The sequence below is a fragment of the Felis catus genome, chromosome F1 (genome assembly GCF_018350175.1).
Source record: "Felis catus isolate Fca126 chromosome F1, F.catus_Fca126_mat1.0, whole genome shotgun sequence".
Taxonomy (NCBI): domain Eukaryota; kingdom Metazoa; phylum Chordata; class Mammalia; order Carnivora; family Felidae; genus Felis; species Felis catus.
Window position 1 is genome coordinate 793,580 of NC_058384.1, and position 14,576 is coordinate 808,155.

At 53.2% G+C, this 14,576-nt stretch overlaps 1 protein-coding gene across 1 annotated transcript; it reads left to right on the forward strand.

Annotated features, from left to right (window-relative positions):
- Positions 1-4,090: 4,090 nt before the first annotated feature.
- On the forward strand, positions 4,091-13,063 carry DEGS1 (delta 4-desaturase, sphingolipid 1). Its single transcript, XM_023247544.2, has 3 exons — positions 4,091-4,278; positions 9,027-9,769; positions 12,558-13,063. The coding sequence occupies exons 1-3, from the start codon at positions 4,197-4,199 to the stop codon at positions 12,702-12,704; spliced, it is 972 nt and encodes a 323-aa protein (XP_023103312.1). The 5' UTR covers positions 4,091-4,196; the 3' UTR covers positions 12,705-13,063.
- The last annotated feature ends 1,513 nt before the right edge of the window (positions 13,064-14,576 follow it).

Genomic DNA, 14,576 nt, shown 5'->3' on the forward strand with positions numbered 1-14,576 from the left:
CTCCAGGCTCTGAGCCGTCAGCACAGAGTCCGACGCGGGGCTCGAACCCACGGACTGTGAGATCATGACCTGAGCCGAAGTCGGACGCTTAACCGATTGAGCCACCCAGGCGCCCCCTCAGAGGCTTTTAAAAGTTCAGTCTGAGATCCCTTATGAGAAGTTCAAGCCTTAAAAAGAGTTTATATGGCTCAGCCTTAGCGCCATCTTGGAAAACTCTGCGCCATGAAGGCTAAGTGGAGGAAGAAGCAAATGGAAAACTCTGCGTCATGAAGGCTAAGTGGAGGAAGAAGCAAATGCGCAGGCTGAAGCGTAAGAGAAGAAGGATGAGGCAGAGGTCCACGTAGACCAGTAGTGTGTGCACTCGGAAAGAAGGAAAGCCAGAGGCCAGAGACACTGCTACCAGTGGTTGGACTGCAAGCCTCCTTTCCAGAGCTTGATTCAATGGATCTAGAACATCCATCACCATCTGATCGCAACCACCACCTTTGAGAGACTCCCTGGGCCTGTGACTTAAAGTACTAATTCTGTTTTCGTTTGTGGCTGAACGTAACACGTGTATGATAAACCATCTCTTCTGCTGCCTTAGCTGAAGAAGAATAAATAAAAGAGTTTATATGGTCAATTGCTATTCTTGATGCACTACGTAGATAATCAGACCAAATTTCACACAAAAAAAAACCATTTGTTTACTGCGGTTATCTTGGTAGGAAAAAAAAAGCGGGGGGGGGGTGATTCTAGACAGGAAAACTATGTTTGCACCTGTGTAGACATTAGATTCTAGTCTTGCTGTCGTAGAGGATGTGTTATGTGCCCGTAAACTGGACCGGTTCCTAAATGTTTCCAGCTCAAATATCTGGCTGTGACTGTCCGAATTAATGTTTCCAATTCTCTCCCACCCTTCTGATTTGCGATCACTAGGGACAAAGACTGCGCTTGAACCTCCTCGTAAGGGACTAAACCGGTCCTCAGCCACACTGCAGGGACCTGAACCTTGGGTACACATCCCACCGCAAAAGAAGGCTCCACCTGCCTTCTGGTCCTGTGCAGACACTGGAGACCTCTGAAACAAACCGGCAAGGAAGGGAAGCCGCTGACGTCATCGATGGAGACTGCTTCCTCCCCAGATGCCAGATCAAGACGTCATACTTAAACATAAAACCCTCTCTCGTCTCTCTTGTCCTTTATCCTGGCATGGCCCGGAAAGGTAACACCTACGTCTGTGTCTCCCAGGCCATTGCGCAGTGGGGCGACCTTTCAGACTGCTGGCTTTGCCATCAAAAACTCCAGTCTGTCCACGATGCTAGAGATGGGTGGTCCTCCCCGTGACCAATTTCTCTTCTATTTCCAACGCATCCCCCCTCCCTCTTAGAACTCACTCGTAGAGTCTGATCTTCATGGCCACAGCACCCGGCGCCTTGCTTTTACCTTTCCCCAATGATAACGGCACTCGCCCGGTTAGACACAAACACCTACGCAAGTCACAGCACATTCGCACCCCCACGTTCTCATGATTATCTAAACCAGATCTTACCAGTGGCAGGCATCTCTGCAAGGACAGAGTTGTTTCCGATGGCAGGACAGGCCTTGATCGTATCTTGGTCGCACAAGGGGGCGTCCGTGCTGCGGCCGCCACCCCAGTATTAACGTTTCTGCCGAAGCTGAAACTCAGCCTCCTGAGATCACCGAACGAGCCACTTCACGTAGAAATTCGGTCACTCCCTCAGCACGGTCTTTCTCCGGCTCGATTGCGGTTGGTTCGGGTCTCGGGGGCCGTGGCTCTGAAGCGCACTCCAGACGCCGGGGCCACCCTGAGCAGGACCACCGCGGTCTTGCCGGCCGGCCGGACGCTCTCAGAAGCTGCGGAGGCCCGTTCGCAGCGCCGACCACCGGGCGCATCGGCCCCTGCGACTGGAACGCCAGGAGAGGAGCGGAGACGAGGAGCCACTTAAAAGGCGTGGGCCTCAAGTCGCGACCGCGGGGCGTCAGCACACGCCGCCGGGCCTGCAGAGCGCGAGCGGGGAGTGGCGCCCCTGCCTCACATTCCTGGCGTCCTGAGGCAGGCCGAGGGGCGGGTCAGAAGAGGGGGCGGTTGTTCGGAAGGAGACAAGGCCCCAAACGGACTCACTCGGGCCGAGTCCCAGTCGGCAAACCAAGACGGAACACCCAACCCAACTGCGGTCTCGGCCTCTCCCAAAAGGTGAACTTCAGCCCGTCGACCTGGGGGACCCCCATCCCCACCAGCCAGGGGACCTCCTGACACGGGAGGGGACCTCCTGGCACAGGGAGGGGACCATGTGACACGGGGAGGGCACCGTCAGCCGTCGGCTTGGAACCCTCGGTCCCCACCAGCCAGGGGACCACCTGGCATGGGGAGGGGACCACCTGATATGGGGACGGGACCGTCAGCGGTCGGCTTGGAACCCCGGTCCCCACCAGCCAGGGGACCTCCTGACACGGGGAGGGGACCTCCTGGCACAGGGAGGGGACCATCTGACACCAGGAGGGGACCGTCAGCCGTCAGCTTGGAACCCCCCATCCCCACCAGCCAGGGGACCTCCTGGCACAGGGAGGGGACCATCTGACACGGGGAGGGCACCGTCAGCCGTCGGCTTGGAACCCCCCATCCCCACCAGCCAGGGGACCACCTGACATGGGGAGGGGACCGTCAGCCGTCGGCTTGGAACCCCCCATCCCCACCAGCCAGGGGACCTCCTGACATGGGGAGGGACCGTCAGCCGTCGGCTTGGAACCCCCCATCCCCACCAGCCAGGGAACCTCCTGACACGGGGAGGGGACCTCCTGGCACAGGGAGGGGACCATCTGACACGGGGAGGGCACCGTCAGCCGTCGGCTTGGAACCCCCGGTTCCCACCAGCCAGGGGACCTCCTGACACGGGAGGGGACCTCCTGGCACAGGGAGGGGACCATCTGACACGGGGAGGGCACCGTCAGCCGTCGGCTTGGAACCCCCCATCCCCACCAGCCAGGGGACCACCTGACATGGGGAGGGGACCTCCTGGCACGGGGAGGGGACCATCTGACACGGGGAGGGCACCGTCAGCCATCGACTTGGAACCCCGGTCCCCACCAGCCAGGGGACCTCCTGACATGGGGAGGGGACCACCTGACACAGGGAGGGCACCGTCAGCCGTCGGCTTGGAACCCCCCATCTCCACCAGCCAGGGGACCACCTGACATGGGGAGGGCACCGTCAGCCGTCGGCTTGGAACCCTCGGTCCCCACCAGCCAGGGGACCTCCTGACACGGGAGGGGACCTCCTGGCACAGGGAGGGGACCATCTGACACGGGGAGGGCACCGTCAGCCATCAGCTTGGAACCCCCCGTCCCCACCAGCCAGGGGACCTCCTGACACGGGGAGGGGACCTCCTGGCACGGGGAGGGCACCGTCAGCCGTCGGATTGGAACCCCCCATCCCCACCAGCCAGGGGACCTCCTGGCACGGGGAGGCGACCACCTGACAAGGGAGGGGACCCTCACCCCAAGCCCGCCCACTCCTCGCCCCGAGGCTGCAGGCCGCGCAGCTCTGAGCTCCTCTCTGACAGACGGGACGCGGGGTTAAATCGTGCTTTTTTTTGAACGTCATCTTCCTTTCTGTAGTTTCAGCCCAAGTTTCTTCTCGACACGAGAGGTGGGAACGGGCTGTGTGACCGCCGTCCCTCCCAGGAGAGGCCGTGGCCGCGACCGGCCCCGACGAGGCTGGACGGCGGGGGCAGGCAGGTCCTCGTCCCTTCCCTCTCCTTGCCGGCAGCGGCTTCTCGTCTCGGTCGGCCCCCAGCGGCCGCGCACCCGCGTTCTCCTGCGGGCCCCGCTTCCCGCAGGGGCCGACAGGCGCCGCCGAGCGCCCGCGCGGCACGGCTCACCCGAGGTCTCGCGCCGTGGCGCCACCGGGCGGCGGGAGAGCCCGCCTTCCGCGTCGGCAGCCCGGAGGCGGCGGGGCGGGGCCAACGGAGCAGGCGGGGCCCTTGGGGGCGGAGCCAAAAGGGCGGGACCAATGGAGCCGACGGGGCGAGGCCGGCGGGGCGGGGCCAGAGGGAGGACCGCGGGGCCCCGCCCCGGCCTCTGTCTCCGCCGCTCCGCCCGCCGCCGGCTGACAAGAGCCGGGAGCCGCCGCCGCAGCCGCCTCACAGGAGCCGGGCCGGAAGCGAGAGCCGGAGCGGGGCCCGCCAGCCGCCGCCATGGGGAACCGCGTCGCGCGAGAGGATTTCGAGTGGGTCTACACTGACCAGCCCCACGCCAGCCGGCGCCAGGAGATCCTGGGTGAGGCCCGGCCCGCGCCCCGTTATGTGCGCGCGGCCTCCCGCCGCCGGGGCGCGCTCTGCGCTCGGCCTGCGCTCCCCGGCGCCCGTGGCCCGTTAAGGGCCCGGAGGGAGGGGTCCCTGCGGGGGAGGGGGTTCCGATGTGGAGCGGCCCCGGCGGCGGGGGACGGGGAGGGAGGGGTCCCGGCGGTCGGCGCGGGGAGGCCGGGCTGCGGCCCCGGTGGCGGCACGGGCGTGGAGCGGCCCCGGCGGGCGGTTCGGCGGCTCGGAGACCCTCCCCCCACGGCCCCCGGGGCGCTGCCGCGGGCGTGCGCGGAGCAGGGCGTAGTCCGGGGCGGGGGCGCGGGGAGGACGGGCGCTCGGAGGAGCGCCGGCTGGTCCTCGCCGCAGACTCGGGGCCCTTCCCCGCCGGCGAGCTAGGCCCCGCTCGGCCCTGCGGGCGGAGGGCGCGCGCAGCGGATGGAGGCTTCTCGCGGTCTGCAGGGCCCCCCTCCCCGGAGGCCCCAGATGCTGGGCCCGGGCAGCGTGCTGCGTGGGCCACAGACGTGCCCCGGGGTAGGGCCTCGCAGTAACGAGGTGGCTGTTACCCCATGTTAAAGATGAGGAGTAGGTAAAGGGCGAGTGAGCCGTTCCAGGGGGAGTTCTGATCGCGGTCACGTTGCCTCCAAGGCAGGTGCTTTTAACTTCTTGGAAAAAATCAGAAAACTGATGGGTGCTGAGTGGAATAGGAGTAGTACTTAACTGGTTTTTATTTTTTGTCTCAGCACCAATTTGCCCAGTGAAAAGGGAGAGCAAGCTTTTTTTTTTTGCTGGGGTGTCTAAAGTTAGAAGTTTCACGCTTGTTTGCAAATAGGAGTTAGTAGGTCCACTTAAAATGCATTAAAAAAAAATCGAATCAGTAAAGTGGTAGCTTGAACCTATACAGTTGCGTGTTTTCTTTTTTTTTTTTTAAGTTTATTTATTATGAAAGAGCGAGCACGAGTGGGGGAGGGGCAGAGAGGGAAGGAGAGACTCCCAAGTAGGATTCAGGCTGTCCAGGCAGAGCCCCACTGGGGACTGGACTTGGGACTCCAGCTTAACGAACTGAGATCATGACCTGAGCGGAAACCAAGAGTCTGATGCTTAGCCGACTGAGCCACTGGGTGCCCTTGGATGTGTGCTTTTTAATTTTTAATTAAGTTTTTAATTTTTAATTAAAGCAAATATGATGCAAATCACTTAGACGAAGAGATAGCATAATGGTACTTTTTACTTATGACTTATCAACGTGCTACACAAGAATAAGCTGGTATCCACCTTGTAAAAACCCAACGCCTCAATACTGGAAGTTAGCCATCTATTTAATATTCAGAAAATCAAGGAAGTGGAAAGGTGCTTATTGATGCTTATCTCGGCAATGAGCCTTTTCCCACATACTTAACATCACTGAACCATTTCACTTGGAGAGTGACAAATGTCATTGATAAATGTCTCCGTGAAAATGTAATCTTCAGCGTAGGTGCAAATACTGCTCAATGTCCCATTTCAGGAGCGGAGATGGGAATAACCTCAGGAAAGTAACACTTAAACGACAAGACGTGTGTGAAAGTGTTGTGTTTTGGGGGCAGAAAAGCAGTGCCTGTGTTCATCGGTCTCTCTCACTCGTCAGCTCTGGGCAACCCCTAATCTACTTTCTGTCTCTCCAGATGTACCTATTCTGGACATTTCTTAAAAGCGAATTCATACAGTCCTTGGTCTCTTGTGGCTGGCCTCTTTCCCTTAGCCTAACGCTCATCCATATTGTAGCATGTCAGCATTTTATTCCTTTTAGCGGCCAAGTAGTACTCCATTGTACGGATGGATGGTCCACATTTCGCTTGTGCGTTCGCCAGCTGGTAGACTGTGGGGCTGTTTTCACCTTTGACACCGACAAATAATGCTGCGGTGAACACTCACAGGCAAGTTATCAGGTGGATGTGTTTTCATTCCTCTTGAGTAGCTAGCCAGGAGTGGAGTTGCCGGGTCATTGGTAGCTCTGTGTGTAGCATTTCGAGGGAAGGGCCAGACCCTTCCAAACCAGCTGTACTATTTGACGTGGTCCCCAGCAACGCGCGTGGGTTCCAGTTTCTTCACATCGTTGCCATTGCCTGACTTGCGACATAGCCCTTCTAGCATGTGTGAAATGGTAGCTCATTTTGGCTTCATAGTGACTAATAATGTTGAGCACCTTTTGTGTGCTTATTGGCCATTTGTATATCTGCTTTGGGGAAAACTCTGTTCGGACTCTCTGCCCATTTTAAATTGGGTAACGAATGGTAAGAGCTTTAAGAGTTCATCCTGTATTCTAGGTTCAAGTCACTTAATGAGATAGGTGATTTGCAAACATTTCCTCCCATTCTGTGGGTTCACTTTCTTGATGGTATCCTTTGCAACACCAACGTTTTGGGATGCTAGTGCAGTTTATCAGTTTTTTACTTTTGTTGCTTATGTTTTCGGTTATAGTATCTAAGCCAGCTAAGGTTATGAAGATTTCCTTCTGTGTCCTTGTAAGAATTTTATAGTTTTCCTATATTGAGGTCTGTGATCTGTTTTGAGGTAATTTTTGTGTATGGTGTGAGGAAGGGGTCCAACTCCATCCTTTTGCATGTGGATAATCAGCTGTCGCAGCACCATTTGTTGAGAAACCTCTTTCCCTGTTTACTCATATTGGTACCATCGTGGCACAGACTTTACAGACTAAAATAAGCTTTTCAAGAATTTGGTACAGAATCACTTGGGACAACTTGATTTGTCCTAGAGAACAATGCATAGGAGTTTCATCATTTTATTTTTTATTTTAAATGTTCGCTTAGAGAGCGTGAGCAGGGGAGGGGCAGGAAGAGAGGGAGAATTCCAAGCAGGCTCTGCCCTGTCAGCGCAGAGCAGGGACATGGGACTGGGGACGTGGGGTGGGGTGGGGTGTTGTCAGGAGATCATGACCTGAGCTGAAATCAAGAGTCAGAGGCCTAAATGACTGAGCCCCCCACATGCCCCTCCTGATTTTAGAATACCTATAAAATGCGTATCACCTTCTATGCTGTGGCAGATGTGTCCATTGAATCCTTATATAAGGTGAAAATACTGGAGCTCTGTCTAAACAGAAGTACATATTTTAGTACCAGTGAGTTACTGCTTATCCACCAATTAACTGAACAGTTGTTCTCCTGTGGTGGAAATTGCTCCCCAAATGCTCCTATTTTAACGAATGACTGAACAACTTTTCATTCATATGAGGAAAATTGGTTTTAAACTAGTTCACGTCTAGGCCTGTAGGGTTACTTTTTTTGGTCTCTTGCCTACAACCTGATTAACATTTGATGAAATGAACTAAATCAACAAAGATTAGAGGGAGTGGAGAGAGAGAAGTGGGAGTTACTCACCGGGGGTTAGCGCCACCCCCATGTCTCATATATAAAACTGGATGAAATTGCTTCCTGCCTTGTAGTTTAAGCTTTGGTTGAGTTCGTCATGTCACATGTAGGGAAAAGAGGGTGAAGCTGCACTCTTCCCTTCCGTATCTTTTCAAAAATATTCTGAATGACCCGTCTCCAGAGAAAGGGCCTTTGGGGCGCCTGGGGGGCTCCGTCGATTAAGCGTCCCGACTTCGGCTCAGGTCACAATCTCATGGTTCGTGGGTTCGGGCCCCGCGTCGGGCTCTGTGCTGACAGCTCGGAGCCTGGAGCCTGCTTCGGATTCTGTGTCTCCCTCCCTCTCTCTCTGCGCCTCCCCCGCTCATGCTCCGTTTCTCTCTCTCTCTCTCTCTCTCTCTCTCTCTCTCTCTCTCTCTCTCAAAAATAAATATTGAGAAAAAAAAAGTAAAAAGTCCTTTGTCCTTATGCCATCCTAGGTCAAACCTACTCAGCAGCACATAAAACCAAAGGTTCATCATGCCTGGGCTTCCCTCCACAGGCAGGCCTTGAGACCAGAGAAGAGTCAGCATTTGCCCTTGGGGGACACGTGCTGAGATGCAGAGTTTTTGCTGTTGGCCTTTTTCCTCCTGCTTGGATATTTGCTCATGTGCTCAACAGAGAGAATAAGAACCCAACAAATTAGCAGTTATCACACAGAAACGAGCCCTTAGGAAAGTGGCATTGTAAATCAGCAGAATCCTTTCTGTATTATCCTGATGACTGTAAGAAGCCTACGCTGGCAAAAATATTAGAAATCTAAATGTCTACAAATAGGGAAGTGGGTAGAAGTTAAAACTGGCAACCAGAAGTGATTTAGTCACTGTAAAGGAAATTATGAAATCTCAGTACATACTGTCTGTAATATAGTATTTATATGTGCAAATAGATTGCATATGCATTATATATAAGTATATACATGTATTGTCATAAGTGTAGAATACATTCTGTCAGACACTAGGATAGATTTCTCAGACTATGATCACAACTTTGTAAAACTTATAAATTTTATATACAAAGAATTACTAGGGGTGAAAAGGGAATCGGATACCATGAAATCTTTACTCATGTGTGACTTTCTTTCTGTTAGTATGGAGACTCTAGATTTTGAGGCTAATTTTTACTGCATAAATTCTCAATTTGTGGTGACATGGTACTTAGTACCTTTACTATGAGAACATACCCCTCCCTCTAATAGAGGGCATTTAATGATTTGGAGAAAAAAAATTAATTCATGGGTTCATTTAACGGCGTTGGCTTAATTAGAATTACAGAACTATTATGTACTCTATTCAGTTCCTGATTGTTTGTTTTTTCTTCACAGCAAAGTATCCAGAGATAAAGTCCTTGATGAAACCCGATCCCAACTTGATCTGGATTATAGTGCTGATGGTTCTCACTCAGCTGGTTGCGTTTTACTTGGTGAAGGACCTGGATTGGAAGTGGGTCCTGTTCTGGGCGTACGCCTTCGGCAGCTGCATTAACCATTCCATGACCCTGGCTATCCACGAGGTCTCCCACAACAGTGCCTTCGGCAACAACCGAGCTCTGTGGAATCGTTGGTTCGGAATATTTGCTAATCTTCCCATTGGTGTTCCATACTCCGTTTCCTTTAAGAGGTATCACATGGACCATCATCGCTACCTTGGGGGTGATGGCATCGATGTGGACATTCCCACCGATTTTGAAGGCTGGTTTTTCTGTACCACTTTCAGAAAGTTCGTGTGGGTTATCCTTCAGCCTCTCTTTTATGCTTTTCGACCTCTGTTCATCAACCCCAAACCGATTTCTTACCTGGAAGTGATTAATACTGTGATCCAGATCACTTTCGACATTATAGTTTACTACGTTTTTGGAATTAGATCTTTAGTCTACATGTTGGCAGCATCCTTACTCGGTCTAGGTTTGCATCCGATTTCTGGACATTTTATAGCTGAACATTACATGTTCTTAAAGGGACATGAAACTTACTCGTATTATGGGCCTCTGAATCTACTCACCTTCAACGTGGGTTACCACAACGAACACCATGACTTCCCCAACGTTCCCGGGAAAAACCTCCCACTGGTAAGTAAAGGATTTGAAACATTCTAATTTCTGATGGTCATATGACCAAAATCAGTTGTAACTTGCCCATTTTATTTTTTTATTTTGTTTTTTTTTTTTTAATGTTTATAAGAAAGAGAGAATGAGCAGGGGAGGGGCAGAGAGAGAGGGAGACACGGAACCCCAAGCAGGCTCCAGGCTCTGAACTGTCAGCACAGAGCCCAACGCAGGGCTCGAACTCAAACGGTGAGATTGTGACTTGAGGCGAAATCAGACACTTAACTGACTGAGCCACCCAGGTGCCCGTAACTTGCCCGTTTTAAAAGGAATCTAATGTATTTTGTCCACCTGAGTTGCTCATCAAAGCAGACAACAAGTAGAGATCCCGAGTCCGCCCCCCACAGTGTTACAGGGTTTACTCTCCGAATCCCTACGTCTGGGGGTGGCCCTTGGGGGTTAGGAGCTAAGGGTCTGCCAGCTTGCAGAGTATATCCGAGATGGAGCAGTGCCTATGCAAAGGGAGCTGAAGTTGACGTCGCTTTATCACTGTTAGATCGATGGGCTCAGCTAAGATTTATGTGCTGGCTTGTTGGGAAATACACACGTCCTATGGAATTGGCCTGCACGGTCTGTGAACGATCCATTCCAGAGCTGCAAACGTCCCGCGGGCAGGGACTGTCTGTCTCCCTGCCCGTCAGACTTGTATGTGTTGTTTGTGGAGCACATGAAGGAACACGCTTGGATTTCCCTGTAGGTTTTTAAATGCTGACTGATGACAGACACACATCACATGAACACTAAATGGGGACAAATCATTGTGGACTGGATTTGTGCTTGAGGAAGGAAAAATCCAGGGAGAGGACTTTGGGTCCGTGGGGAGGCTTTCAACCTATACCGTGTAATAGCTAATACCGTGCGGATACTCACTTTCTTGAGTGTGAACATGGTATCCTGGCTTTGTGGGAGAAGGTCTTTGTTCTTGGGGAATACTGAGGTGGAACGTGAGGGTAGGTTGTCACAGAATGTCTGCAACTTACTCTCAAAAGGCCCAGCAAAGAAAGCAGATTACGTGGTGTGAATCTGTGCAGAGAGAGAGACTCACGGTTTCCGTTGGGGGGCCTGGGGAAAGGGCATGTGTCTGTTTTACTCTTCTCTCAACTTTTCTCTAAGCTTCACGTTTTTCAAAATAAAATGGAAACCACACAGCTGAAGACAACTTTGAAAGCATCTTAATGTGACACTGGCACAGCTCCTTTGTGTGTTTCTGGCCGAGTACGGGCCCGAAGACAGCGTGCGGCCTGTGTTCACTTCTGCCCTGAGGAAGTGGACTTTTTACTTACTTGAAAAAAATTTTTTTAATGTGTATTTATTTTTGAGAGAGAAAGAGAGCATGAGCAGTGGTGAAACAGAGAGAGAGAGAGACACAGAATCCGAAGCAGGCTCCAGGCTCTGAGCTGTCAGCACAGAGCCCGAGGTGGGGCTCCAACTCAGGAACTGTGAGATCATGACCTGAGCCGAAGTCGGACGCTTAACCGACTGAGCCACCCAGGCGCCCCTTTACTTACTTTTTAAAGAGGCTATAAAGGTGGTTGCCCTTTGGACAAAGTCATTTTTTCAACATTAACCATACAGTTGATCCTTGAACAACACCGGGGTTGGGGTGCCAAGTCCCCGCATGGCTGAAAATCCACATGTGACTTTTGACTCCTCCCAAATGTAACTGTGAATAGCCCTCCTGTTGACCGGAAGCCTTAACGATGACGTAAACAGTCGTAAACAGTCGGTCAACACATGTTTTGTATGTTACAGTGTTGCGTACTGTGTCCTTGCAGTAAGGTAAGCTGGAGAAAGGAAAATGTTAAGAAAATCATAAGGAAGAGAAGACACATTTACAGGACTGCACCGTGTATCTGGAAAACATGTCTGTGTGTTAAGTGGACCTGCGCGGTTCACACCGTGTTGTTCGAGGGTCAGCGGTACTTGAACTCACAAGTTTCCTGAATAGCCCCCAGCACACTTGGCTCGGTTCCGGTTCACTTGACGTAAGGCCCAGGGCTCTGTAGTGTCCTCTTGGTTCCCGCTCAGTGCGTGCGGTCTTAGGCCTTAGCTCCTTACACGTGTCCGCGTCCTCAGTGCTGTGGTCGCCTTCCCTCTCCTGCCCTTCCTGTCCAGTGCGTATCAGGGAGCATTCTGCTTCCTCCGCGAATAGCTGGTATTTACCAAGTAGTGACAATGCATGTAACTAGCACGTTGTTAACTGGTGTGCATGACGAGGTTTCTTTTGAACACTTTATTGAACTGTAACTCACGTACACAGCTCACCTATTGAAAATACACAGTTCAGAGCGTGATGGGAAAGAGTCCATAATCCTCGAGGGTCAAGTATATTTTGGTGTTGAAATGCAAACTGCCTTGTGTTAGAATTCCCGAAGCTGCTGGGGCGCCTGGGTGGCGCAGTCGGTTAAGCGTCCGACTTCAGCCAGGTCACGATCTCGCGGTCTGTGAGTTCGAGCCCCGCGTCGGGCTCTGGGTTGATGGCTCAGAGCCTGGAGCCTGTTTCCGATTCTGTGTCTCCCTCTCTCTCTGCCCCTCCCCAGTTCATGCTCTGTCTCTCTCTGTCCCAAAAATAAATGTTGAAAAAAAAAAAATTTAAGAATTCCCAAAGCTGCTGCCTTTCCCGAAGTGTTGGCTTTCCGGAGGGCGGAAGGTCTGGTGGTTTCTCTGTGTCTGTGTCGGGCATCCGTCTGTCCCATTCGATCGCACTCGGTTAGCGCTCACTACCCGCGTTGCTGTGTGTTTGCTCTCGTAGGTGAGGAAGATAGCAGCTGAGTACTATGACAGCCTCCCTCACTACACCTCCTGGGTCAAAGTCCTGTACGACTTTGTGATGGATGATACAGTGAGTCCCTACTCGAGAATGAAGAGGCACCAGAAAGGCAAGGCAGCACTGGAGTAAGTGTCACTACGGCCGAAGGAAGGTCCTCTGTGAAACTTCACCACAGCTGAAAAGTGGCGTTTCTGCATTATTCATCCAGGACCGTGATGTTGAGAAGCCCCTCTTACGGTGTCTGCACGTGACCCCCACGCCACCAGGAGCTTACCTGGCTGTCAACAGCCGGCCCGCCTGGCCGCCTTCAGCTGCGCTCACAGGAGACGTGTGTGCTGCGTCATTGTGGGGGAAGTTTTCCCTGGTGTCTGAGGTTTTGTAAGCATATCATAAAAAAGCTTTAAAAAAAGCTCTTTCTAGTATGTTATTTTCACTATAAAGTTGTACTTTATTAAAACAGCTAATAAACTGAGCTATTAATCACGGTAGCGTTTGTGACATTTTCATACTTGACTGTCCTCATCTAATACGGTACTGGGGTGAGTCTACTTCAAAATGTCACTGCCCTCCAAAAAGAACGATCCGGACACCTCTTCCCTGTAAGCCGAATTTTTAATTTCTCCTATTGTACACGGAACTTACATCACACTGCTGAAACTCGTAGCCTGTTCCCAAAGAAGGTGCCGCGTTTAATCACATCCAACATTTCACTTCCTTTTTCAGACGCACAGACTCAAATTAGGAGCAGCTGAGCTGAGGTTTCGTGTCATCTCACTGCAGCGGAAGCGGGCTGCGATCTGGTGGCAGGGAGCGGCTTCCGGCAGCCGGCATCCCGGGTGTCAGGCTCGCAGCCCTGCGTCCGTGGACAGTCACGTGGGTGAATTTAGTGTAATGCGGTACAGTATTTAAAGATAATACGCGGGATCAAAAAGTCAAGGAGGTCTCCACCACAGCCCTCAGGTAGCCGTACTGTGAGATGTGACAAAATTCCTCTAACGTCATGACCGCCCCACTCAGGGTGAAAACAGAAGCCTTGGCCTCCGAAGGGCCAGCAAACCTGCTTGACAGACCTCGTCTCACCCCCACAGGACTTTGCTTTCCCCTCCTGGCCTTCCCGTCTGGGAAAATCCCCGGTCCCCGAACTACTGCTTACAGAACCATCGCGTGAACAGTGAGCAGCGTTCAGAGCACTGACGCGATGACAGACGACACCATCTGTGCAGCACGCCCCGGACTCGATGCGTTGAGTCTGCTGTGTCCTCTCCTGCTGTCCTTGCCTGCGGGACGCAGCCACGCAGGCTGATGGCCCCCGAATCCGCCCCCACCCCCGTCAGGCGGCTCTGCCTTCTCCGAGCCCCGTCACTGCACAAGTACATGCCCAGTTGGTCACCCTCAATATACTTGGTGCACACGCTTAACCCTTCCCCAGGCCCGCGGCTGGCGGTCCCGTCACCTGTCCTCACCTGGGTGGTAGGTCTCCTAACCCAGCAGCCCCTTTTCTGTCCCCAGCAGTGACTTTTCCCAAGAGAGGCGGGGGCCAGACCCGGCGCCCGGGGAGCTCCAGGGCGGGGCGTGTGAAATCCTCCCGTGGCTTTGCACAACTCCCTTCTGCCCACATTTCCTTTCCCCTTCCGGTCCGCTTGGCTCACCTCAGAAGTCACGCCAGCCCTCGCGGCCTGTCCCCACTCCCCAGCGGTCCAGCGCCGCTCTTGGACTCCCCGAATGATTCACGGCCCCGCGTTCTGCTTATACATGTGTGGTTTGTGTCCCCGTGAGGCGGTAGCTCCCGGGGGGCAGGAAAGATCTTTACTGTCATCTGCCAGACCTATCAGGGTCCACGCTTGGCTCTGAGGTGGGCTCGTAGTAGATGGAGAGCAACTTACGGAGATGGTCCTTGAACAGAGCCAAAGGTGGAGGGCGTGTGGGGTTCCGAAGACAGCGACCCTACCGCCCGCGGAGCCTGCATCCGGCCTCCTCGGGTTCATCTTTCCGAGACGCACA